This window comes from Pyrus communis, chromosome 16, assembly GCF_041283825.1.
Source record: "Pyrus communis isolate YQ-2024b chromosome 16, ASM4128382v1, whole genome shotgun sequence".
Taxonomy (NCBI): Eukaryota; Viridiplantae; Streptophyta; class Magnoliopsida; order Rosales; family Rosaceae; genus Pyrus; species Pyrus communis.
Window position 1 is genome coordinate 20,294,404 of NC_142580.1, and position 27,466 is coordinate 20,321,869.

The 27,466-nt window shown below is 37.2% G+C and overlaps 2 protein-coding genes across 2 annotated transcripts; one reads left to right on the forward strand and one right to left on the reverse strand.

Annotated features, from left to right (window-relative positions):
• Positions 1 to 2,705: 2,705 nt before the first annotated feature.
• On the forward strand, positions 2,706 to 3,591 carry LOC137731775 (U4/U6.U5 small nuclear ribonucleoprotein). The gene has a single exon (XM_068470986.2). It carries the CDS (start codon positions 2,789 to 2,791, stop codon positions 3,401 to 3,403), a length of 615 nt encoding a protein of 204 aa, XP_068327087.2. The 5' UTR covers positions 2,706 to 2,788; the 3' UTR covers positions 3,404 to 3,591.
• Positions 3,592 to 6,447: 2,856 nt separating this feature from the next.
• On the reverse strand, positions 6,448 to 13,324 carry LOC137731886 (VIN3-like protein 2). Its single transcript, XM_068471131.2, has 5 exons — positions 12,936 to 13,324; positions 12,703 to 12,787; positions 10,848 to 11,526; positions 8,222 to 8,541; positions 6,448 to 7,845 (listed from the first exon to the last, which is right to left on the reverse strand). Exons 2-5 carry the CDS (start codon positions 12,722 to 12,724, stop codon positions 6,650 to 6,652), a joined length of 2,217 nt encoding a protein of 738 aa, XP_068327232.2. The 5' UTR covers positions 12,725 to 12,787; positions 12,936 to 13,324; the 3' UTR covers positions 6,448 to 6,649.
• Positions 13,325 to 27,466: the final 14,142 nt, after the last annotated feature.

Here is a 27,466-nt window from a genome sequence, read left to right on the forward strand (position 1 = left end):
AAGGAGTTAATTGACTAATTTTAAATAGTTCACGGGATTAATTTACCAAAAAAATTGTTTAGGGGGTCAATTTTCAACTAGAGTGATAGTCCAGTTGGAACCATTCTTATCAATAATCTATCTGACCAAAGAATTTGGTTAAAGCCTTGATTCCTTAATGATACTAGAAGAAGATCTAAGGGTACAAGGCCCGAATAGGTGCCAATTGTCACCATAGAGGTGGAGCGCACATCACCAATGACATGAAAGAAGAAAGGTCTAACAAGTCATATGAGATGAAGAAATTTCCTCCAATTCCAAGAGCAAACTGAAGGAAAAGGGGCATTCCACAAAGAATTACCTTGAAGTAAATAAACCTTCACCTAGATAGACCATAAATTAGAAGCATCAGAAATTAAGCTCCAAATATGGCAGATCATAAGAGCTTTATTCTAACCCTGCAATCTGTTTAAGCCAAGGCCCCCTCAGCATTAGGGAGACAAGTGTCAGACCAAGACAAATGTCATACATTTCAATTTAAACAAGGAACTTAATTCTATCATTGTAGTTTTAAAAATGAATGAATTGTTATGTTTTGGTAGACCCTACAAACTACCAAGCTTATGTGGCACACACACTGAACAACAAATGAGCTAACGACGTCATTCGATTGAATGCAGGGCATGCCAACTCGACAACCGAGCGCAGTCGATGAGTAAATGAATGTGTGATGGTGGTGTCAAACGTGCTACTGACTTCTTATCCGACCAACTGCGGCCAAGGAAGGAACTCGCCTTGGCCTTTGGGTTATAGAGTTCGAAGACAAAGCTGCTAGTCACTACGAAGTTCAAGATCATCTACATCAGGCTCAACTACTTCAGTTATATTTGTGCAAATATAAGTGCATTGAATCAGTACCGAGCTGTAAAGACACAATACTCAAAAGAGATAAGTGTCTTGACTATAAATATGGTTCAGTCGTCAAAATGCCGAACTCTAAAATGGAATTACGAATATCCAACCATAAAATAGGTTTGGCTTTCAATGTGCAGATTTGTGTGTTGTGTTGAAGGTTACTTGAATGTTGCAAATCCCCTTCTATTTATAAGAGTGATTTTCACCTTATGCCGAAGTAAAGTCCTATATGGATTATACTTCCTTGGCAGCAATCTGTTCCAATCTCTTCATAGAGCTCGAGAATATGGACCTAGTCCCTTCTTCATATTTCATTCATTCTAATCCTGATCAGCTACAAATATTAATCCTCGGAATATTACAAATTTGATCAATATTTGTCTTAATCCTTGACAATTTTACCAATTTACGACTCAATCGAATCCAACCCTAACTTTTAGAGTGTCATACTATGATAGGATTCGACTATTTTTCCTTGGGCCGGACCGAACTCAAAGCAACCCAAGGTATTGAAGGCTTCCATTTTGGCCAAGCCCAAAGAGTTACTAGGCTTAGGCCCAAATATTTTGGGCCCAAACAATTTGAAAAAACATTATTCTTTATTAATTAATGATTGCATTATTGTAAGGGATTTGTTATTAGCACTCCAAAAATCTCATTCTACACTCCAAACTTTCTATAATAGGAAAGAAAAATACACTTGTGAAGAGTGTAGAATGAGATTTTTGAACTGCCAATAACACTTCCCTATTGTAATCCAATCAATAATCTCTACATCGATAGAGGTGATGTGGCAGTATTAACCATTTAGAATGCAATAATGCCTTACAAAGTAGTGACTAACCCTATTTGGTTGTAACACCTTGGTAACATAAATTACAAGTTGGCCTTAGATAAATGCTTTAATTTGGATCGTTTGATCTGGATCCAATGAGCTCCTCTTAAACTTGTAAAAAGGCGAAATGTTAGAATCTTTATTCTTTGAGAAAGAAGAATGATTCACAAAGTTGTTGAGGTTAATTCACTTAGTAATAGTGGTTCCACTGCATAATACTACTCATGGTTTATTACATCCATCGAGTTTTTTTCTATCTAACTAGGTTTTAACGAGGCACTCATCATGGGCTAGTCTTACTGTTGTGAGGTTTCCTACTTGCATCCAGAAGACGTATAGTTTTGACTTAATGCAAACTTCTCATGTGTTCTTCTTAGACTATGAGTTTCTCTCTCATATTGGGTTCCACCCTAACGATGTTTTGTGAGTTTTACCTTTTTATGCATTCTTTCTTTTAATTTGAAACTCTCATTCGCTCATTATGCCAACGACTTTATCAACTAAACTTACTTCATCGATGAAGACGTGATGCGCCATTTACTTGAGTATTTACACACCCAAGAGGGAGTGTTGCAGTCCTAACCTAATTAGGAATGTGGTTGTGTAATTCTTTATGAGATTCTATTTATATTTTTTAGATAGTTCCCGAATTGTATTGTGATACTTAAAGGCTAAGGAATTTACTTTCCTGCAACTATAAATAAAGGTGAGAAATCACATCTCAGAATTCACCGAATTCTCTCTATTTCATGCTACCAAATTCTCTCTATTTCATGCAACACCTCTTTGTCTCTGTATCATTCTCCAGGTAAATGAGACTACAACAAAATTTTATTTTTCTTTGATAAATAATTTTCACATGCTTTTTTTGACTACTCAAATTATTTATTTAATTTTTTTTTGAATTGAAAAAACTAAAAAAAGGGCAAATATAATTAAGTAAAAACTTATATGCTAAATCCAAACTCGCACCAGAATCAACTTGGTTTTACTTGATAAAAGCACCTTCTCCCAAAATCATGAACCACCTCCCAGTTACTCCTTACTCTCACGCGGACTATGGGGGACCGAGAACGAGACAGGGACCGGGATCGTGACCGAATTCGGGACAGAGACCGTGACCGAGAAAGACGCCGAGAGAGAGACGACCGCGACCGTGACCGCGTCCGCATCAAGAGGTCGCGTACACCCGAACGCACCAGAGCACGCCACACCCGCTCCCGCACGCGCTCGCCCGACCGGTACCGCTCCCGCACTCGCTCCATCTCCCGTTCTCGGTCTCCAGACGACAGGTCCCACCGGCGGCGCCAGCACCACCACCGCAGCCCCTCGCCAGAGCCACGCAAGCGCCAGCGGCGTGAGTCGACTGTAGAGGACGAGAGGGAGCGGCAGAAGGCGGTGGTTTTGGACTCCGTTGAGGGCATCTCGAAGGAGCCGAAAACTCTGCAGAAGCCGAGCAGCGATGGTGGTGGTGGTGGTGAGGGTATGGACGAGGACGAGATTGAGATGATGCAGAAATTGGGGATTCCGATTGGGTTTGACTCGACAAAAGGGAAGCCAGTGGCGGGCGCAGATGTGAGTGGCGTTAGGGCGGTCACTAAGCGGCAGCCGAGACAGTATATGAATCGCCGCGGTGGATTTAATCGGCCGTTGCCTGCCGAGCGCAATCGCTAGATTACTGGTTAGGGTTTATAATCCCCTTATTTGCTGATTGAATTAGGGTTTTGGAATGTTCTTACTTCTGCTCCTTCAAGTTTAGATTATAAGTTGGATATTGTTGAGTGGTACAATGTTAGTTTATGATTTCTTTTATTTGTGTTCTGGTAATTAGAATTGGATTAATTTGAATTTGTGCTTACTAATTTCTTGTTTTGTGGTGCAATTGACTTAAATTCATCAACCTATCTATGTTTTTGTGTATTCATCCTTTTGTCAGCTATAATCTAGAGGTATTAATGTGGGAATCAATTCGTAATTTTATGGGTTATAGCCTTCTAGGGTAAGGTTATTCATGTTTTTAGTATCGAGGGGGACGGTTCGTTTTACTTGCGAAGTGGGATGGAGGGTTTATTTATGGGCTAAACTCGTGCCCATTTCTTAACTTGTGTGGTAGAACTCTCTAGTATCTGTTTGCTAGTTTTGAAGATATAGGGCTTATATTTGAATGTTTATCAAGTAGAGAGAAGAACTAGGCCTTATCAAGTAGAGATAAGAACTAGGCCTTAACATTTAGGCCTTAATACTAAAAACATCCCCAATGCAGCATCATTTGGCATTGCTAAATTTGCTCAATACTGACAGATGTATTTGAGAGTCAAGATGATTCCTTTTGGTCTGTTAGTTTGAATGGAAATTCACTTATGGAAGTCATCTCCAAGTTATCTAGATTTGTTTCTCTTCTTTTCTTCCAAAATTAAGTTTGTTTAACTGTGAATCATGTTAAGAGTCAGTATCAGAAACGGGATAATTACACATAAACGTACAGTTTGACATGGCTGAATGTTCACGTCTTTTCCGCTACCTTGTGTGAATCGATTTTTGGCTTGCTCTTTTTTATCATAAATTTTGCTTCCTGGGATATATCATATATGGTTTGTCCTTCTCCTTCCCTAACTGAACGTGATTTTTAAATACGTTAATTTTTCTTTGGTAAAGCTTTTCTTGCTTTTGGGGTAAGGCCGGGATGCTTGGATGTGTGATGTTATTGTGAATAAAATATATTGACAATGAATACATCAAACATGTTTTGAAGGTAAGAATCAATAAATAGTTTGATGCATATATCCAGCAAAGGCTTTCAGGGCATTCCTGAAAGTGTTGTACTGAAGATTTGCAGTGCAATGTCAGGCTATTTTGTATAAGCTATGCTCTCCTATGTTATACGTTATAGATTTGTCGATGCTAGCAGAAGTGCAAAAGTTGTTCTTAGAGAGACTTGAGCAGCACTTAAACGGGATGCACCAACAAGCTGTAGGGGTGGTGTTCCTTGAACCAGAGGTAATGACTTCCCCGTGGATAATATGTAGCGTATTAGCAGTAGGTCGTTTGGTCTATTTGAAGTTGTATCCAACATGCCAAGGGGGCCAAAGCAGCGTCGTCTCATTTTGATAAGTTTATAACTAGCCGAGTATTTCATTTTTCTTCCCCTGCTCACATCCACCACGGCTCACAAGCCGGCTTCTTGTTGACGTTTTGCTTTTAGGTCTATGCACCCTCTTATTCCGATTGATGGTAGAGAAATGGGCGGGGACTTTGGTAGAGAAATAGATGGGGTTGGGGTATTATGTTCTTTCTCCTAGGGCAAAAGCTGAAGGGGATTCTTGGAAGAAAAAAGGCACCTACTGTTGGATAATTTGTTTTGAAAAAGAAATTTTGTTGGATCTAAGAACACCAATGCCCTTGTAGTAGAGTTGTTAGAGGTACGTAATTATCGGACTGCCCTAAAAATGGACAATTTGAGCAAAGGAAGACTTGCGCACAAAATTTAACAAACATAGACCACTTTGAATTAATCAAAATAATCTAGTCTAATAAAAGTTACCTTCCACTTTGAATTAATCAAAATAATTCAGTAATATCCATCAGTGACACACCACAAAATTGCAAACTGACAAGCAAGAGGTGAGAAGTGCATATTTAAATAAAAACTTATATGCACCTACGGTTCATGTTGGCTTGCTTTGGTTGGGTAGAGAAGAAAGGTGAGAGGAAGAGGCAAAAGGTTCAAAAGATGAGCTTTTGCCGGCGACTGGGTTGGTCACGGGGTTGGGTGGGTCGTATAAACCTGACAGCCTCAAAAGTGTAAAAAATTATGCTTATCACAGGGGTGGCAAACGAGATTTTCGCACAACATAATTAAACTTGGTTTTTTATCGTTAACGGCGAGTTTGAAATTAATTTGTTTTCTCAATTTTTAGTGTAAATATATTAATGTATCCAACAAGTTTGAGAGACTTGCGTAAGACAGATACGTCAAGGTAGTGTTGTCTCAAATTTATTACGATTTCACACGTGTTTCAACTTTTTTGTATAACAGTGCATGATTAGTTAAGAATACCACCATTATAACGTCTTCATTTGCAAGTCATTCTAGTGGCCTAGGAGACGAGAAAAACTTCAGTTTGATCATTAGGTCATTCAATAAGATGATGCCACATCGTCAGTTAATTATCACGTAAACCTTCATTCAGAAAATATATAAAACAACTATTGAACCGAACTATTTCTCCCACCTGATGGCAAAACTCATGCACGGTGGCGAACTAGTAGTACTGTTGTAGCGTGCTTCATAGGCACTCATTAGGGCCACAATACCTTAAATCTCACATCGGAGAAGTACGACGAAGGAAATGAGCTTTCACTACCATAAAAACTCCACAAAAACACAAAAGACAACTACCAAAAGACACCGGTGTAGTCAACCTGTAACAGTTGCCGCCACTTTAAGGTGACTTCTTCAAAGTAGGCCAACAAGTACACAAGCCAAGGACATTTGATTTGGGTACCATCTCACGTGGTTAGGCAATGACCAAAGCTTTTCTCCAAAAAGACCCTAAAATAATGGAAAAATAAATAAATTCTTGAATGCCGCTCAACCAGCGCATAAATTAGTAACACCACATGATAATATTACCATCAAACAAAAAAATTTCTCCAAAAATTAAAAAACCCCGCACATCGATCTCCCTTGGCATTCTTTTTCATGTTTGCTGGTCGGATTTTATAGAAAGTAGAAACAACATATCAGTTTATATGAATGAATGAAGCCAATTTCAAACCTACATCGTAATAAGAAGAATTCTAGCAATTTTTACATCATAAGAATGGCAAATGAGGAATGGTACTAGAATTGATGATACGACATAAATAACAAATGCTAGGAGGAGAGGAGATCCACAAGTACTTATGCTTGCAAGTAACTTAATGCCAAAGCTTCATGCAGAACCCGTTTGGCACGACAGATGATTTCTTACTCGAAATACTCTCTGAGAAGGTGTCGACAAGTTGCCCTGCAAGCGATGCAGGATCTCCTATAAAGGTATCTACAAACACTTTCACAATCCTTACCTCCTGAGGGGTAGCTCTCAAGCTATACCAGGTAAGAAATTTCTGCCGGAAGTTCTGCTCGAGATGTCCCTCGCACTCTAACCATCTGATAATCTTCACGTAATACTCAAAATCCCTATCTGAGATGTTGTTTGCCACACACTCCTCATCTTTCCTTTCAGCACTTCTCTTCTTCGATGTGCTGCCATCTTGGGGTTCCTCTCCTTTCCCACTTCCATTTTTTAAATCCTTGCTACTGGAATTTGATCTTACATTCCTTCCCAGCCCATCTTTAAGTAGGTCGATTTTGCAAGGAGTGATGGGTAAGCCAGCCTCTGAGCTACCACCAAATGGGACACATTCCATTCCAGTTCGCGCAGGGGAATTTGAACCGTTATCAGTGCTGATGTCTTCGACAAGATGGCCATCTGGTGATTGCTTGTGCTCAAGTTCTATGACATCAGATTTAGATATGGAGCCAATCATCCCATTGATGTGCTCCTTGTCCAGCAACAAAATTTTATCTACTGTAGGTCCTCCGTCCATGCTGTTGCCATTGACAGCATCATTGGATAAATCCGCGGAGACAGTATTATCAGTGTCCTGGCAAAAAGTAATATAGTTGTCTGCTCGGTTATCAGCTTGATCACCATATGGAGTTATATTATTAGTTTCATCTTCCACTGAAGAAGGATTAGAAAGGCTGCTATAGTTGGTAGCTGGGCTCTGACTTCTCTGTGTCACTGAACAATTAGGGACTTCATCTCCACCAGTACTTGTGGAAAACCGAACTTCACACATGCCTAAATGTCTTGAATCATTGAACGAAGTCACTTTGAAACAGTACTCTGTAGCTGGAGTTAGTCCAGTGACAACAAATCTCGTCTTTGGTGCAAACAACAGTGTTGCAGTCGGTTCTGTTGGATAATTCATATCATCAGCCTTACAGTGCCATAATTTGTAACCAACTAAAATTTCTGAGGGAGGATATTCGGAACTCAAAACCACGGTGAGCGATGTAGCATGGACATTCTCAAATCTAATCATGTCCGGAGCAATAAAACTTGGATCTGAAATGTTTAAAAATGTACAACAGAAAACATCCATTAAAATTCCTTCCCTCTGGATAAACCAGTAAACAAGATAAAATACATTCTCTCCATTCTCCAACAACCTCATGGAATTTCTGTGATTCGATTAGGAAGTGGCGAGGACCGAAACAAAAATACCAGAAACTCAGAATCAAATGAATGAAGAGATCATATGAAACTAAGTACTTACCACAACTACATCATTGTTATTTAAATTATCGTCAGAAAATATGTGGAAGCAAGTAAATTCAATGATTGTGGGGGCATGAAAATTGCAGACATTTACAGAGTTATCGAATGCATGCAAATCCAGTGATTAGGGATAGGGTGTGACAGTTACTGACAAATAGATCACCTTGTACATTAGGCTTGGCCAATGGAGGAAATGTTGCTTTCTGAAGCACCAAATCCAGTGACTCCACAGCAAATGCACAAAGTTTCTGAATCTCTGGTCCAGAAGAAAGCCTGTTAACAATACCCCGACCCATCCTTAATGGTAAGCCAGTTAGCGGACCCACTTCACCTTGAAGCTTCATCATAGCTTCATCCACAATCTCATGAAGCTCTTGATACTTTGCAGTCCCATTGAGGAGCTTATGACTCAAGGAAATACGATAGCACAGTATGTCTACCCGCCTGGTATCCTTTGCTATTACTAGCTGTTTTCGCCAGGATCTAAATACATGTAAGAACATAGGCCAATCAGATTGCTATACATGAGGAAAAAGTAACATCTAAGGAAACCAGTACAAAAAATTAGTATTAATTATGTGCCTTAAGTATTTCATCATAATCATTCACTCAGAAAAGAACTAAGAACCATTTAATTGTGTTATAAGAACAGGAAATAAATGTATTAGTCAACCATTCATGATGTCTTCAAGTGCCTCACTTGTCAACAAACAATCACAAGCTTCTCTCACTTTATTTATCATAGAGAGAGAGAGCTTTTGACAAAAAGAAACAGTCTCAACTTTACACATGACTGATTAAGACAGAACTCCTAATTTTCAAACAATAGAAATAACACACGAACACCTGCATGTTGGCGTGATATATATATTTACATGCTTGCCTTGAGAGAGAGAGAGAGAGAGAGAGAGATATGTACGTATGTGTGTATGTGTGTATGTATCTACCATATCGCTTTAGCAGCAAAGACCCCCAAACCACATTTTCAAAAGCACTAAACATTCTCTTTTTTATATTACAATCAAGATCTGCAAGTTATCATGTCATGAAACCAGAATTGTAGCAGTTTCAAGTGAAAGTTATTGACCCAACAAATAGGGTAGTGCCACCATACTACCCACTCCATATCTGTGCTCACCGCTCACAGAATCTAAAGACAAGTCAACATAAGTGATGTCGGACAGTAGAAATAGATAGGAATATAGAAGAGATCCAGACTCACTTCGGCCAAAGGTGTACTGGAATCACACCAATAGAGAAATTAGAGAAATTCCGGCATCATACTGGCCTTCAGCTTCACCCTGAAGGTGCCTTGGAATCACTCAAAGGTTGCTGTGCTTCACACACAAGCCAGAAACCCAGAATTTTTTCACTAACAATCTTATTTTTAAAAGCTTACAAAGTAGCCCTTTTATAGGCTAGTTGGTACATGAATCTGGAACGATCCACATAAATATAAATAGAAATTCTAAAGACTAATTTATGACACCTAATAATAATATAGTAACATAGAGAGACTCAAACACAAAGAACTTGCATACTAAACTGCACTTATTACAAAGGAAAGTAGAATAACTCTAATTTATTGATCTGCCCCATGAAACTGCCATTTAGTCGCACTTTATCCCCTAAAACTGATTTCATCTCACTTTGCCCTATGAAACTATCATTGTTGTCTCATTTAGTCTCAATTCACCCGATTTTCATCCATTTAGTCAAACAGATTTTAAATTAAACAGTAGTATGGACATTTTATTTTTGATACAACTCTTTGCCTCCCACTTCCATGCTAAAACAATCCCAATTCCATTTTCGATAACTCTGATTCAAATCCTTGTCCGTCTCTCTTGCAGATTGGTGTGGAGCTGTAGTTGCAGGCATTGGCAAAAGCAAATAATGGTTTGTGTTTCAATAGCAAGTAATGGGTTGTGTTTCAAAACCTAATTCAAACCACTCATTGAAGCCAACGGCTGCAACTACAGCCCTGCATCAATCTCGAGAGAGAGAGAGACAGGGGTTTAAATTGAGTCATCGAAAATGAGTTTGGGATTGTTTTAGCAGGCAAATTAAAGGCAAAACATTGTGTCAAAAATAAAATGTGCCTACGATCCTTTAATTTAACATTTATTTGACAGAATGGACGAAAATAGGGTTAACTGAGACTAAATGAGGAAAAAATAACAGTTTCGGTGCAAAGTGAGACAAAACCAGTTTCAGGGGTAAAGTGAGACTAAAGGCAAGTTTCAGGGGGCAAGTCAATTGATAAGCCTTTATTAAAATTTCACTTGGCTCCACCATCAGTAACTCGTCAACTCGATCATTCTTAGGTGTTAGGAAAGTTTCACAAAAGAAATGGATAATCCTTGATATTAAATTGAGGGAATGCAGAAAGCTTCTGTTTAAGGCGTCAGGATTATGATTTGCAACACATTGATCTATGATAGGCGGGGATTTTTAGAACAGTGGACGCAATAATGAAACAAAATATTTCATTCAAAGTGTGAATGGTCGTGTAAATTATGTTACACTCGTAGAACCACTATAGCGAAAATAAGGCCAATGTACAATATAAGTAACCAGTGTTCCTAAGATACTGCAATGAAATAAAATTCATCACCAATAAGTAACTTAAAATGTTGCAAAATTTTTATTTTTTTAGTGGAAGACTTGGTATAAACTTTGAATAGAAACATGAAATTCATCACAACTTTGAGCGGTGGTCTATAAAAATCCAAAAAATTATAAAAGAAAAATGGTATAAAAAATAGTTAATAGGTAGGAAAATTTACCCAAGCAGATCATTCACTTTGCCACAAGATATACAGTAAAAGCTCCCATCCAGTCCTCTATGTCCTCTCTCTTTTCCAATACCAGAACTTTCACGTTTTAAAGCACACTCAAGGTGGCACGACATGCCACATGAATTACCCTCGAACGGCGGCTCTGAGCTGCAAACCAACCAAAGGCTCGGGTCCTTATTGTCATCAAACTTGTGACAGATGCAACACGAACATCTCTTGCAAAATGCATCTTCTCGATTTAAGGTAGCTCTGCAAGCTGAGTTTTTGCAGAATGTAGTATTGGCTAGGTCACTCCCACTACTATTGTTAGAAATACTATTCTCCGGAACATGTAGTCTAGATGGATTCTCAGTTTTCCTCTGCCTTTTAGTAGTTCTTTGGCCAGTGGCATTAGATGACTGTGGTTTAAGGTCTGTTACATCCTCACTTCCCCCTGGTTTCTTTTCAGACACAACTTTCAGAAGGTGCTCTATTATTTTCAATTTTGTCAAGCCAGTATATTTCCTTTCTTTCCCCATTTCTGCACATAGGATCTGTAAAATCTCCTGACGGCTCCATGACTGTAACACTTCACAGGCTCCGTCTGACCACTTTGATACTTCATAGACAAACTCTCTCTTTTTATCCATACTTAACTTGCTGTTGTTTGACTGATCAAGTCCAAGTCCTAAAGCCAAGGAGAAAGGAACATAGATCAGTATATAGAAAGTAGAATCGTTGAACAGAAGAAAGCAAAACCATAGATCTCTGAAAAATTCCTAAGAGAAAGGGAATGATATTGAAAGGGAAATAATGAGAAAGCTAATCAAAATTCCTAGTTACATCATATCTCCATTAGGACCATCTATTTGAATCCATAATCCATACGATTAACATATCAGTTCTCAACAATGAGGAAAAGAAACATGATATTGTTTGATCAGTAGCAAAAATCCTTAATCAACTAGCATGCACCCATATAAATTTACTAATCTCCATTGCCTGCCATTTCAGAGTCCCATTAAGAATCACCTTTCAGATTTTGATTTATGCCATGGACTGAGCTCAGTACTAAGCTGTAACATATTACCGACAATACCAAAATCATTAAAGAAAAAGGGTTTACCTTCATTTACAAAGACAGCTCAACTACACCAAATATAATAAGAATAGGATGGAACAGGCACGCATAATTGTGTACGATACATCAAGCCCACATGAATCCTTAAACTAAACACAATATTCAGTTGACTTTGGAATGCCCCTGGCTCTGCATTTTCTTAAGAGCTTTCACATGAGTCATTTGATAAGGTAGCATACCCCATTAGAAAAGAGATACCAGCTCACTTCTCCTTTAAGAAATAATATTAAGCAGCGAAAAAGACGCCACTGCATTATATCATCAGATTAAATGAAGCTGAACTCAGAAATCTACCCTTGACAATTTAACTCTCAAATGCTGAATATCATCAGTAAGAAGATGATCTAAAATCAAACATCAATCTGGAAACAATAAGCACTAAACAAAAGTCAATCATACATAACAATATAACATACGCAATTACCCGTCGATAATTATCCATAGGTACCATATCCTTCAAAACCCAGAAGCTCAAATCACAAACAAAAAGAACACCAAATTCCCAAATAATTTTTCAAATTTTTCTACATAAAAAAAAAACCCACAAACTTCCTGCAATCTGAGTATAACATGCATGTTCCAAACTCAGCACAGGATTCAACTTTGATCCCCCAATCAACAAAAATACCAAATCCAAACATTCACAGACCTGATGAATCAAAACCCAGAAATAATTTGAGCATAAAAAGCAAAAATGTAGAGTAAAAATAACAAAAAGGGTACCGTGAGAAGAATCCGCGGCCATAGCTATTGAAGAAGAAGCAGTGCACCCTCCACATTACCTCCAAAGAGCCCAACTTTAGTGAAGCTGCAAATCAGATGAAAAAGCAATTAGGACACACCACATATGAACAAAAAAATAGTAAAAGTAAAGAAAAACAAATAAACAAAACCCAAAAGGGAAAGAAAGGAAGGAGATGGTGAAGAGAGAGAATGAGAGGGAATAGAATAACTACCCACAAAAAGACGCTTGCAATTCTGCCGCACAGCACAGTCTACGAATCCATCACTTCTCTCTCCCTCTCTACTTTTTCTTTCAGGACCCGAAGATGCAGAGGAAGGAGATTCTAGGAGGACTCTTCTTCTGCTGTTTAGTGAGAGAATGGAGAAAAAAGAGTATCAAATAAATTTATGAGAGAGAGAGAGAGAGAGAGAGAGAGTAGTGAGGCGACGGCCTTGAATTGAGGGTACGACAAGGGCAAAAGCGGCTGCATGTCATCATCTTTATCTCCTCTCTCACCCATGCGTTACTTGGTTTTTCTACATATCCTTTTCCTTTGTAAATTCAGAAAATTAGAGTTTGGTGTTGAATTTTCATTTGATTCAACCCCAAAAAATATGTGATGCTAAATTGTTACAATGCACAACATTAATATTTTTGACAAACTTTGTTAGAACTACCGCCTTTTATTTGTTCTTAGACCTATTCCAATCTTTGAAATAAAATTCATATTTTCGGTTTTAAAGATACCTCAACTTGCTCCAGTCTTTGCGCCAAATATGAATTTTAACCCAAAACTTATTTTTGGAACAAATTTAGGCTAGAATTCCTCCTAGGTTAGTGAGCTAACCCACCATGTATATGTACTTATTTTTTAGTTTAATATTTACAGGAATTTATATCAATAGTCTCTTAACTTTAACTCAATTGGAAAAAAGAAAAAATATAGACTAAGAGGCAAATATAGAAAATGATGGAAAAAAAAAAGTGTAGCAATGATCCATCAACTTTAACCCAATTAGAGAAATAGGCTCTCCACTTTAACCCAATTGGAGTAATGGCCTCTCAAATTTAACTCAATCGTAGCAATGGTCCCTTAACTTTAACCCAATTGTAGTAATAGTCATTCCAACATGAGTCATTTTTCCAAAATTCTATTGGTGTTGACGAAAAAGATCATAGCACCACATTTTGACGAGTTAATGGACAAATGGTCATAAATTTTTTGTTGAGGAACAATTGCTCTAATTGAGTTAAAGTTAAGAGACCATTGCTACAATTTGTTCTTATATTTATAAATTCATTGAATCAAACGGCTAAGATCTAATATGATCAAATCCAACGGTAAAATAAAAATAAAAATCTAACTGTCCAAATTTAAATCCAACGGCTAAAATAATTATAAAAAAAAAAAAATTCTTTCATGTGTTTATTATTTTTTTCATAGTGTTCCAAGAGTTTCATGACGTCGGTTTAGTAATTTTTCAAATATTTATCGGAATCTAAATATTTTTAGGTTAAAACGTTCATAAAATTAAATTTGTTATATACATTGTATTTAAGTGTGATTGTGTAAATTCTAGATTAGATTTTATACTGATTAATTTTCCCTATTGGGACTTGTATTCCATGAAGGAGAAGAATTCTTCCCTCCCTTATTACTATAAATAAAGGCATTGCGTATGGAGAATAAAACATCATCTACACAACACTACAAACACATCTCTCTCCCTATTCTCTCTGTGGTGAGCCCTTTCTCCCCTATCAGATTAATATAAGCCATAACACGTTATCAGCACGCTCATATCGCTATGCTTAGGAATCTGACATGGAAGTTTTCTGCTTCAAACTAATTCATCAATATCATCTTGCAATTAGGTTCTTCCAAAACAATTGTTTTTATCTCGATATTTTTGCAGCTCTGATAACATGAACATTCACCATAATGCATGACCCAACTTTATGTTTTTTGAATTTTAGATTCTACATAAATTGTGTATGAATTATGTGAATTGATTGCCATAAATTGCATTAAATATATGTCCATGCACTGATCTATATGTTGCATATACATGAAATTATATTGAATTAATCTGAAAAATAAAAATAAAAATAAATTTCTAGGTTTTTTTTAGAACCTTGACAGTAGTGGCCTGAAGCCAAGCCGCCGTCGAGCTCTCCCTGAGCCGAGAAACCACAAGCCAAGGCCATGGGCTCCTGGTTTGGAACCCAGAAAAAAACCCGATGCCTTTAATAGCGTCTCCACCATCACAGGTGGGCCTGCAGCCCAACCTTGACCTTGGGTCCTCGTCCTAACGACCTGAAGATTGTCCCTTGGCGAATTTTGGCTGAGATTCGTTTTTATTCTTATCAGATTTATTTCAAAATTCTAACTCAATTGTTTTTAGGGTTTCTAAAACGTTGAGAATTTTTACTCTCTGTTCACACTTTTGGGTCACCAATGAACCCACGATTTTTTACCGTGATTTTTGTGCACGACATAACAGCCTAAAGAAGTGCACCAATCTTCTTCTCTGGCGAAGTTCACCTAGCTCGCGCTAGGGTGTCTGGATCACAAACCCAAGCCAACTTACGCTTGGCCTACTCTCGGTGAAGCACTAGCCCTTTGGGCTTTGGAGCTTTCCTCAACCCAACACCAGCCATTTTGGCCATGGTGTTCCAATGTCTCGTCCACAGAAGAACCCAGCCTTGCATGGTTGTCCCGGTTTCCATACTCTGCGTCGCACCTGATCCCAGCCTACCGCTGATGCATCGGTACACCTACTTCGCGTTGCACTAGATCCCAGCCCATGTGTTGGTGTATCTGTGTCCATGTTGCATCGGATCTTAGCCACGCATTGGTGTATCCATGTACGCATTGCACCTGATCAAATAGGCCTCTGTCTTTGGGCTTGCTCCTACAACCCATTTATTTTGTGATGTTGGGCCTGCCTGCATGTTAGGTCCGATCCCAACCTAGTTCAATTTTTAGGCCTAGATTGCACATTCCCAATTTTCTCAGCTTACTCATGGGCTTTGGTCTATGTTTTTGGGCCCCGAGCTTAATTGTTTATTTATTTTTAGACTATTTGGGTTTCATAATTTTTCACCCACACTTTATTATAATTCAATTATAATAATATACACTAAAAATCTATTTGCATATGTTCTTGTTGAATATTTCTGTATACATATTTGTGTGTTGTCTGCAGGAACATATGAACCTGAAGTTCATTTTTCTTTCGAAACTTGAAGTTTTCCTTAAAAAATCAGCCATGAAAAACCTGAAGCTTTTTCATGAAACTTTAAACCAATACATGTCTATTAGAACCTGAATGTTCTACTCCTATGTGAATGGATTGATTTTTTCTCCACTACACTAACCACATTCTTGTCCATTTATTTGTGATAGGGACATGTCGAATTTGAACAACTTGACTTCACCGTTTTAGATTTCTTTGGAAGAAACTACCTCAAGTGGGTCCAAGATGTGAAGCTCCACCTCACAGCAAAAAAATTGCGTCCCACCATTAAAGATGAGACGGTCAACCTGACTGGCAAAGTTGAGAAAGCCACTGCAACGGTTTTCATCTGAAGACACTTTCATGATGCACTACAAATCGAGCACCTTGCTAAGGAAGATCCATGAGCACTTTAGGTTGCTTTGGCTAATCGTTTCGATCACCAAATGGCCATCTTCTTGCCTGAAGCAAGAAATGACTGACAGCATCTACGCTTCCAAGACTTTAAGTCTGTGAATGAATATAATTCTGAAGTTTGACGAATCCGATCACTTCTCAAATTTTGTAACAAAAACTTGACCGAAAGATCTTCTGGAAAATACTTATTCGACCTTCTTTGCTACCAAAATTGTCCTACAGCAACAATATAGGGCTCATACGTTCACTAAGTTTTCGAATTTCATCTCTATTTTACTTTTTGCTGAAAAACACAATTAGTTGTTGGTGAAATATCATCAAGCTCGACCTACTGGGGTGACTGATGTGCCTGAAGCACATTATAGCATAAATCAATGCCCAAAACGCCAACATAGGCGTTGAAGCCACCCCGTCAAGGTCAACAAAGCCAAGGCCCATCTAAGGGAGGAAATTGAATCTACAAATGTCCTAACCTTGCTCACAAGGCCTTAAACTTCAAGAATAAGGGCAAAGCACCTGACACCATGGATGCAGACATGTGCCACCACTGTGGTTCAAATGACCATTGGTCCCGTGTTTGTCGTGCTCCCTAGAAGGTTGTAGCTGAATATCATTCTAGTCGTAAGAAGTTTGAATCAAACTTTATACAAGTGGATGAACCGGAGAGTACCAAAATGGAGGTTTCTAACTTTCAGAAGGCTATTACCCCTATGGAAGATTAGAATATTAGACATGAACTACTTTTAGTTGCATTTTTAGAACAATATGGCTGAATTCCACCTAGTGGCCAAACCCCCCTCCTTGTTTTTTTGTTTAAGTTTCAACTATTTTCCTTTATATTTAGATTACTTGTTGGTGATTTGTTTTTTGGATATTACGTTTTTTAAAATTACCATCCTTGAATACTTAAATTATTTTGGATGGATATTTGTTTTTAGAACTTTTATGCATGTGACCGATTCAAATTAATTTTTATTTCTAGGTATGACTAGTGGGAAAGTTAGTTGTCTGGCAAATAGTGCAACCACGCACACCATTTTGCGTGAACGCATCTATTTCACTAACTTCATACCTAAGAATGCACCTTTGGCAACCCTCTCAGGCCCATCCAACATGATTGAAGGATACGGTAAGGCACCTATATGTTGTCCAATGGTACAATTTTGACCATTGATGAGGCACTTTATTCTCCACGTTTCGGAAAAAATGTTGTTGAGTTTCAAGGACATTAGAGATAATAATTACCATGCTGAACATATGTAGAAAATGGAGTTGAATTTCTATGCAATACTTCCTATGAATATGGCCAGAAGCATATTCTAGAAAAGATAGAGTGTATCCCGAGTGGTCTATATATTACAACCATATGCCCTATAGAAAGCCATTATGTCGTCGGCCCTACCTTAGGGACTGTGCACGAAATTACACTTTGACATGATCATTTAGGACACCGTAGACGAACAACGATGCACCGTATCCTCAAATCATCACACGGGCATCCACTAACCTGAAGTTTAGGTTCAAGGAATTGCATGTCAAACCTGCTCCATGGGAAAGCTTATTATTAAGTCTTCTTATGACAAGATTCGCTTGATTCTTCCTATTTTTCTACAAAGGATTCAAGGGGACATTCATGGACCAATTCAACCCTCCTTGCGGACCATTTAGATATTTTATGATTTTGGTTAATGCTTCCACACGTTGGTCACACGTGTGCTTGTTTCCACAAGGAACGCTGCATTCTCCAAATTGTTGGCTCAAGTTATCATGCTCAGGGCTCACCACCCTGATTATTCAATCAAATCTATTCAATTAGATAATGCTGGAGAATCACATCTAAAAATTTTAATGGCTATTGCATGTCAGTTAGGGTTGAAGTTAAACATCCAGTACCCTATGTTCATACCCAGAACGGCCTGGTAAAGACATTCATTAAGCGCTTACAAATGATTGCTCGATCGTTGGTCATACGTACCAAGCTTTTGATCGCTACTTAGGGCTATGTATATTGCACGTAGCCATGTTGGTCCCCTTGAGGTCTGTTGCGACCCAACCATATAGCGCCTTTTAGTTGGTTACTAGATACAAACCCGACATATTGCATCTGCGCATTTTTGGTTGTGCGGTCTATGTGCCGATTTTGCCGCCCTTACGTACAAAAATGGGGCCTCAGTGAAGGATGAGAATCTATGTCGGATATGATTCTCCTTCAATTATTCTTTACTTAGAACCTTTGATAGACGATCTGTTTACTGCTTGTTTCGCGGATTGTCATTTATATAAGACAGTCTTCCCGTCGTTAGGGGAAGATAAGAAAGTCACCATTCCTGAAGAACAACGTCAATTATCTTAGACTACTCCCACTTTGTCTCATTTAGATCTTCTCATCACTTAGTCTGAAATTGAAGTGCAGCTCACATTAGATCTTCAGAACGTAGCTTAGAGCATACCCGATGCTTTCACAGATTTGGCGTGAGTGACAAGATCACATATTTTAGTTGCAAATGTGCTTGCAAAGATGGATGCACCAGATGTACGACGAACTTCCCTCCTGGAGACCCTGGACACCAACTTGGCGGATCCACGTACATTATCGGCTAGCCAATTCTTTGCCCCTACACAAAAGTATGGCAAACCACTTGGTTCAAAGGATTCACACACCTAGAAAAGGAAACCCACGAAACAGGCTTACCATGAATCCGACTGTCACCTATTCATTCTATCCAACTCATGAGGAAATTCTAGATTACGAAAATGTATTTGAAGAGACAAATCCACCTTGCGAGAATCGAGAGATTTATATCCATTATGCTAGTTTGGATGATGTTTGGTGTAGAAATGAGATGATTATCGATGATGCATTAACATATGCAGTAACTACTGAGATCATGTTGAATGATGACATTGAACCCTGTTCTGTTGATGAATGTCAACGTAGAACTAATTGGTCAAACTGGAAACAAGCAATCCAAGTTGAACTCGATTCGTTTGCGAAACATAAGGTGTATGGACTTGTAGCTCCTACTCCTCCACATGTGAAGCTTGTTGGCTACAAGTAGGTTTTCGTTCGGAAACGTAATGAGAAGAACAAAATTATGCGTTACAAAGCTCGTCTTGTTATGCAAGGTTTCTCATAACACCCCGGGATTGACTATGATGAAACTTATTCACCCGTTATGGATGTGATTACTTTTCACTGCCTTATCAGTTTGGTAGTTTTTGGAAAACTGAGTATGCAGCTGATGGACGTAGTAACTGCGTATCTCAATGAGAATCTTGATATGAAAATTTATATGAAAGTTCCCAAATGACTTACATTGACAGGATTAAATATTTCTAAACCCCAAAACACATTCTCAATTCGGCTGAGGCGTTCACTCTAAGGTTTAAAGCGATCCAAAATAATGTGATATAACTGTCTAAGTGAGTATTTGACTAGTTAGGGTTATGTGAAAGCGAAATATGCCCTTGCATGTTCATTAAGAAGTCACATTCCGATTTTGCGATTATTGTAGTTTATGTCGATGATATGAACTTTATTGGAACTCCTGAAGAGCTTGCAAGAACTACCGCACACCTAAAGTCGGAATTTGAATTGAAAGATCTAGGAAAGACTCGATACTGTCTCGGTCTAGCGATATAGCATCAATCGGATGGAATCTTAGTACATCAATTGAACTACACCCAGAAGGTGTTGCATCGCTTTAACGAGGATAAAGTGAAGCCTTCGAGTACTCCTATGGTTGTTCGGTCGTTAGATGTAAAACAATATCCTTTCCGTAGAAGACGAAGGATGAAGAGATTTTGGAGCCCAAAGTTCCTTATCTAAGTGCGATAGGTGCTTTATTGTACTTAGCTTAATGCACTAAACTTGACATCTCCTTCGCTGTTAATATTTTGGCAAGGTACAGTAATGCACCAACACGCAGACACTGAAATGGTGTTAAAGACATCTTCCATTACCTTAAGGGTACTACGAATCTTGGGCTTGTTCTATCCCTACGGATCTTCAAGTGATGCCTTACCCCTTTATCTCGAGTCGATTCTTGCCTTGTTGGTTATGTTGACGCAGGATACTTATCTGATCCACACAAGACGCTTTCTCCAACGGGTTATGTCTTTACCATTAAAGGTACCACAATCTCTTGGAGGTCAACTAAACAAACCTTAGTTGCCACTTCGTCTAACCATGTTGAAATTCTCGCCCTACATGAAGCAACATAGGCATGCTTCTGGCTGAGAGCAATTGTGGGCCATATTCAAAGCTCCTGCAATCTTTACCCCATCGTTAACATCCCGACAACAATCTATGAAGACAGTGTAACATGCATTGAACAACTCAAGAAGGGTTACATCAAAGGAGACAACACCAAGCACATTGTGCCAAAGTTCTTCTTCTCACATCAACAATAAGAGCATCAGAAGATTGAAGTCACATAAATCCGTTCACAAGACAATATGGCCGACCTCTTCACCAAATCATTACCGAAGCCGATGTTTCATAAGCTTGTTTAAGGAATAGGTATGCGTAAACTTTTTGAGTTGTAACATTATTAGTTCTCTTTAGAATTATGTCAAACTCAGGGGGAGTATTCTGAAGTATACTTGCTTGATCTTAATGTACTCTTTTTCCCTACGATTAAGAGCATTTTTTCCATTGGGGTTTTGCTACCTAACGAGGTTTTGACGATGCACCCACCTTAGGTTAATCATATCCCTGATGACGTGCTGTAGACATTTTATTTGACTTTGCATTTCTCACGCATTTTTCTTTAGACTATGGATTTTGTCCCATAATCAGTGCCGACGAGTTGACATCCTTAACTCTACATGATGCCGAAGCTACTTGAGTATACACACTCAAGGGGGAGTGTTATAAACATTGTATTTAAATGTGATTATGTAAATCTTAAATTAGATATGATACTAGTTATTTTTCCCTATTAAGACTTGTATTCCTTGGAGGAGAAGCATTCTTCCCTCCCATATTACTGTAAATAAAGGCACTGCAAGGGGGATAACACATCCTCTACACAACCCTACAAACACATCTTTCTCCCTACTCTCTCTCTGCCGATGCACCTCCTCTCCCCTGTCAAATTAATATAAGCCACAACAAAATTAAGATAGTTTACATAATTTTTTTTTTAAAGTTACTTTATTATTACCAAATTCATTCTTTAATAATCTAGGGCTAAAATTTTAATTCATAAGGATTGGAGCAGAAAAACTGTTTTTGGGTTTTATGGAATAAAAATATTAGATTTTAACACAAGAGTTGGAAATGATCTTAAAAAAATTTATTTTAAACTAAATTTAAATACTCACAAATTTATAATTTATTGACCAAATTTAGTGATCAATACTCCAATTTTTTCTTAAGATTTTTCCTCCGTTTTAAATCATTATTAATATTTTTAATTACTAGATCAACTTTATTCTTCTTTTCTTTATATAATGTTGTGATGTATTATTGAATAAATCTATTGGTTAATAATTTGATATAGGAAATGAGCTACACTTTGGCAGTTGAGATATTAATTGATGTAATCCAATCTTTATTAACATAAAAATATTTTTCTTACCACTGTTATCACTTCATCTGACTTAAAAAGCTTACAAATGGTCAATTGGTTTACCAGCATAACTTCATCACCTACTTAAAAAGAAGATTTTAAATTCAATTCACATGAATTCAGAACAATATATTTTGTAATAAATTCAATACTATATTGTAGCTTGATATTTACTTGTTGTGATGAATTAGTGACTCATTGTAAGTAAGAATAAAAATAAATATCATCTCATTTGTCAAAAAAAAAGAAAAAGAAAAAGAAACTAGCACTACTCTCTACTAGTTGACGAGGTCTTTCTTGTGACCGCATTGACACTAGCTTTCTGGTCTACATACGATTGGCATTTTTCAACGTATAATAAACACAACAAAGTTTCTCCATAGTGTGAGAGAATTCTTCAAAATTCGTAACACGCAACAAAAATGAAGCCACTTAGTATTATGATGTAGCGGTATTCCTCTTCACTTGTAAATGAAATGTCATAAGTTCAATTTTCACTAAAGACAAATTCGTACCAATTATTATGACTATCTCATTATAAAATTTGCCTACTTCCCCATTCCATAATAAATATAATAAAAAAAATGCTACAGAAATCATGTGTTCAGGTTATATTTTGTAAATAGTATGTAATTGAAAAAATGGTTCTTTAAATATAAGTCCATACAACACTTATTTTCTTGACAAAAACCCATTTCATTTTAAACATCCAAATAAAACTTAAATTTGAAATAGACAGTCATGTAAACAAATAAATACCTATTATTTTTAAAGTATTTACAGTTGTGCCATAACACCCTAATTATGTTAATGAATTTAATTATCCACCATAATAATGGGAATTAAGTCCCTTATTATTACAAAATTATCTACTTTATACTTCACTTACCATCATATGTTCCATTTCTTTTATTTGTTTGACAATCATTGTAAGTATTTTGCATGTATGTATTAAGCACATTTTGTTAAAATTACACATATGCGTACAAATAATTTATCTATATTTTTATGTAAAATATAGGTAATTAACTAATTTTGAATCAATTGGCTAAAAACATTTATTTATTTTGTAGGTAAATTAATTTTCATGTGATATTACATATATACTAGCCATATTTTGTTATTATTATATGGTATGTGCAATCAATCAACATTCTTTTATTTTGTGGGTAAATTATTCTTCATGTGATATTACATATATACTAGCCACATTTTGTTATTATTATATGGTGTGTGCAATCAATCAACATTCGTTTATTTTGTAGATAAATCATTTTGCATTTATTATTACATAGTTTACTAGGAATTTATATTGTTATTATATATGTCACATCCCGGCCCAGGACGGATCACTTCCCGGACCCGCTCCACCACCGTAGCACGATATTGTCCGATTTGGGCTTACCATTCCCTCACGGTTTTGTTTTTGGGAACTCACGAGCAACTTCCCAGTGGGTCACCCATCATGGGATTGCTTTAGCCCCTTTTTCTAGCTTAACTTCGGAGTTCCTACGGAACCCGAAGCCAGTGAGCTCTCAAAAGGCCTCGTGCTAGGTAGGGATGGGAATATACATTTAAGGATCACTCCCCTGGGCGATATGGGATGTCACAATCCACCCCCCTTAGGGGCCCGACGTCCTCATCGACACACTTCCGGCCAGAGATTGGCTCTGATACCAAATTGTCACATCCTGGCCCGGGACGGATCACTTCCCGGGCTCGCTCCACCACCGTAGCACGATATTGTTCGCTTTGGGCTTACCATTCCCTCACGGTTTTGTTTTTGGGAACTCACGAGCAACTTCCCAGTGGGTCACCCATCATGGGATTGCTCTAGCCCCTTTCTCGCTTAACTTCGGAGTTCCTACGGAACCCGAAGCCAGTGAGCTCCCAAAAGGCCTCGTGCTAGGTAGGGATGTGAATATACATTTAAGGATCACTCCCCTGCGCGATGTGGGATGTCACAATATATATGTTGAACAAAATAATTTACCTATATTATATTTAAAATATTGATAATTTTGAATAAAATAACTTTTAAATGTTTGTAGGATATACCAATTTACCTGTTAGCATCATGTGAAAACAACTATATAAAGAATATTGAAAATCATGTAAATTTGTGTTATTAAATGCATATGAATAATGACATATAAATTTTTTTTCCAAATCTGCATAAGGTATTTGAAGACATTTAATTGAATGAAATAATGTAAAATAAATGTATGTAATAAGTGAGAGACCCAAAGTAAGTGTTATTAGGGGTAATTTAGACATCCAAAAATACAAATTTTACCATGTCAAACTTAATTATGGATACTGCTTAGTTGGAATCTAGTCATTGAGTTTTTGTTAGAAAAATTTATTATGATAGGTTTTAATTAAAGAAAATTGAATTTCAAGTGACGTACTCATATTTTCAGTTAAAAAAATTCAAAGGTTAGATTCATGTAGGAATAATGTGCACAAGTTGTACGTGTACTCTCTAGAACTAGTAAGTAGGGCATGAAATTATAAAATAATATCAATTATATGAGCACTTTCTTTCTCTTGGTCCATGTATATATTATATATGGCACTTTAACAATGTTAGGTTGGGGGGCACTTTCTGATGGTGCAATACAATAGTAACAAAACATAATTGCACAAACGGGTATGGCCCAAAAACATAAATAGATGACCAACTAAAGGATAACAAAGTTGTGTACACCGTTACGTGGTGTTCTATACTAATAATACAGAAACACGTTAAGGAGAACTAACACAAATCCTTGTAGTATCGACAGAGAATGTCATTGTGACAATATACTCATGTCATAAAGTTTTTCTTCAACCAAAAAGGGGTATAATTGTCAATTTCCCTAAGTAACACAAAAATAATCAGTTTGATGATTCAGTTGGTGCCAATAAGCAAATTGAATGAGAAGAAAGATAAAGAGGGAATGAATATGTCGATGCACAATGGAGTGAGTGCCCAAATATAAACAGCAAAAAGTAGGTTTGTGCATGATTTCTCAAAGCTCTGAAAGTTTGTTCACTTGTTACTAAATTGTACAAAAAACCAGTGATAGTGCTCCTATCAACGACAATGATGATAGGAGTATATTTAGGCGACTTAATTAGCTTGTTTTCTTACATTTATGTTGTTAGTTTTTAGTTATTTTAGTATTTTAAGCTATTTTCGTGTGTTTGTAGGCCCAATTGGCTAAAGTGGCAGGAAAGTGCAATTTGGAGCATTTTGGAGCAGTTTTGGGCTTGAAATGGTTAACACATGCTTGGAGCAAGGTGGATGGACGAAATTGAAGACCAAAGGAGGCTAGGAATCTGCTAAAGAGATGGAAGAAATTAATTCAAGACTTGGAAGAAAAGGAATCAGCCACAAAGAAGGAACATGAGTCAAACTTCCTTGTTTTGACTTAGTCAATCCTAATCTTTTCTTACTTATGTTCCAGCTATCAAAGGGGTTCCTAATCAATTTAGGACACCTAAATATAAGTTTTAGAAGCCTTAATCCCAGCTAAAGTGGGATGCCGCACCTCCTTGCCCTTTCTTCCTTCTTTGCCGTGCAAGGGAAACACATTCCCTTTCCTATTTTCCTTGCCGCAAATCCCTTCCCTTTTCCTTTGGGATTCTAACTTTAATTCTCATTTTCCTTGTGGATTTGGGGTCCAATTCTTTCCTAAAAACAATTAATTAAAGTCATGATCCTTACCCTAAAATATATACACTTTGCCGCACTTATAAACACATCTTTTCATTGATATACACAATTCAGCCATCATTCATCCTAACACACCCCCATCCGTAGCCTTCATCACCATTTATACACAATTCCGCACCCTATCCTCCATCATACTTCCTTGCCATTCATCAATCCTTCACCATAACACACCACAACCCAATTTCACACCCTTACACTCTTGTGCCGCAGCCTAGCAAGGAAGAAGGAGAGGAGAAGCAGCCTTGGACGTTTTTGATATTCAAGTTGGATTGTTGGAACGTTTTTAGGTGTAATCTATCTTTTGTTTTCAATGTTTATTTAAATTCTCCTTGTTTTGTTGTGAACATGAGAGGCTAAACTTGTTTTAGTTAGAAGAGACTTTGAAACCATGATTATATTTGTGATATGAATTGATTAATTCCAGTTGTGATTTCATAAATTGTGAATGCAATTTACTTAACCGTTTGATTAAGAACTTATTCTTGTATGTTGATTAAGGAGGCCTACTTAGTTTGCATGCATGAATTTGATGCTAGAATATAAGGTTGTTTCACATAATCGTTACAAACTTATATTCACAAGTAGTAAAGGTTGCTTGTCACAGTCATGTTAAGTTAAATTCCTGGCATGAGTATCATGATATCATAGTTATGAATGCCTTGTCAATGCTTATGATTTTCACGAAGCTTAATGATCTTTGCTTGTGTCTCTATTATGCAGTTCATGTAGGGAACTTGGAAAGAATAATTTGGTTGCCGATGCGTTGTCCATCCAATTTAATGACTTAAGGAAAATCTGAGGGTTAATTAGTGATGCCACGGTTAATTTGGGGTGTTGAGATTCATGGTTTATTGAAAAAGCAACTGGAAATCAATTTGTATGCAAGTGTGTCATGTGTGGAAAAGGACCCTCTAGCTAGCTTATCACTCATCCATTCACTCAATTTCGTGCCAAACTTTGTTTGAGTCTTTAAATTACTTGTTTTTACTTTAAATTTGTCAAAAACCCAATCCCCTTTACTTTGTTGAGTCAAATTAGCTAGAATCTATCCAATTTGTGTTTTTAAATGTTTTGAGTCAAGTTAAAGTTAGAATTCGTCCAAATTAAGTCCTAGTGTCTAAATTGAGTATATTTGATTGTTTAGTGCTGTTTTGAGTCTTTTTAGTTTGTTTTGAGTTCTTTGAGTCTAGTTAAGTGTTTTCAAGCCTAGTTTTATGTTTTTGAGTCAGTTTTAAGTAGATAAGCAATCCCTCCTAATCCCCGGCCTAGAACGATCCCTACTTACATCTTTACTACCATTGTCAATAAGAGGGTTTAATTTGAGTGCTATCTTTTATCACATCAAATGACTTATATGAAATAAGTCTATTGTTATTAAGGTGTTTTGATTCAATAATGTCATACTATGTACAAATGTTTTCCACCTAACATAATATTACTGGATCAAGACGCCATGTTACAGTAAATATATTTCATACAAGTTGTTCTCCCTATTGACCATTTGTCATTAAAAAAAAAAAAAAAAAAAAGGGCTAAAATTCTCACTATTTGTTAATTTCAATGCGAAATACTCACCTTGGTACTGTACATAATAGGATAATTATTGGTGTTTTGAGTATGGTTGATTGAGGTTAACAAAAAGTGAGTATTGTGGCCAATTCCCCTTTGCCTTCCCTTGCAGAGTCAGAGTTGTAAGACATATTCTGAAATCACAACAACATGACATTAGGATCTCGAATGTGATAATCAAATCGACATGAAAAAGAAAATAAACTTACAGGCCATTTATGCAAAGGGATCCCCATTTTTT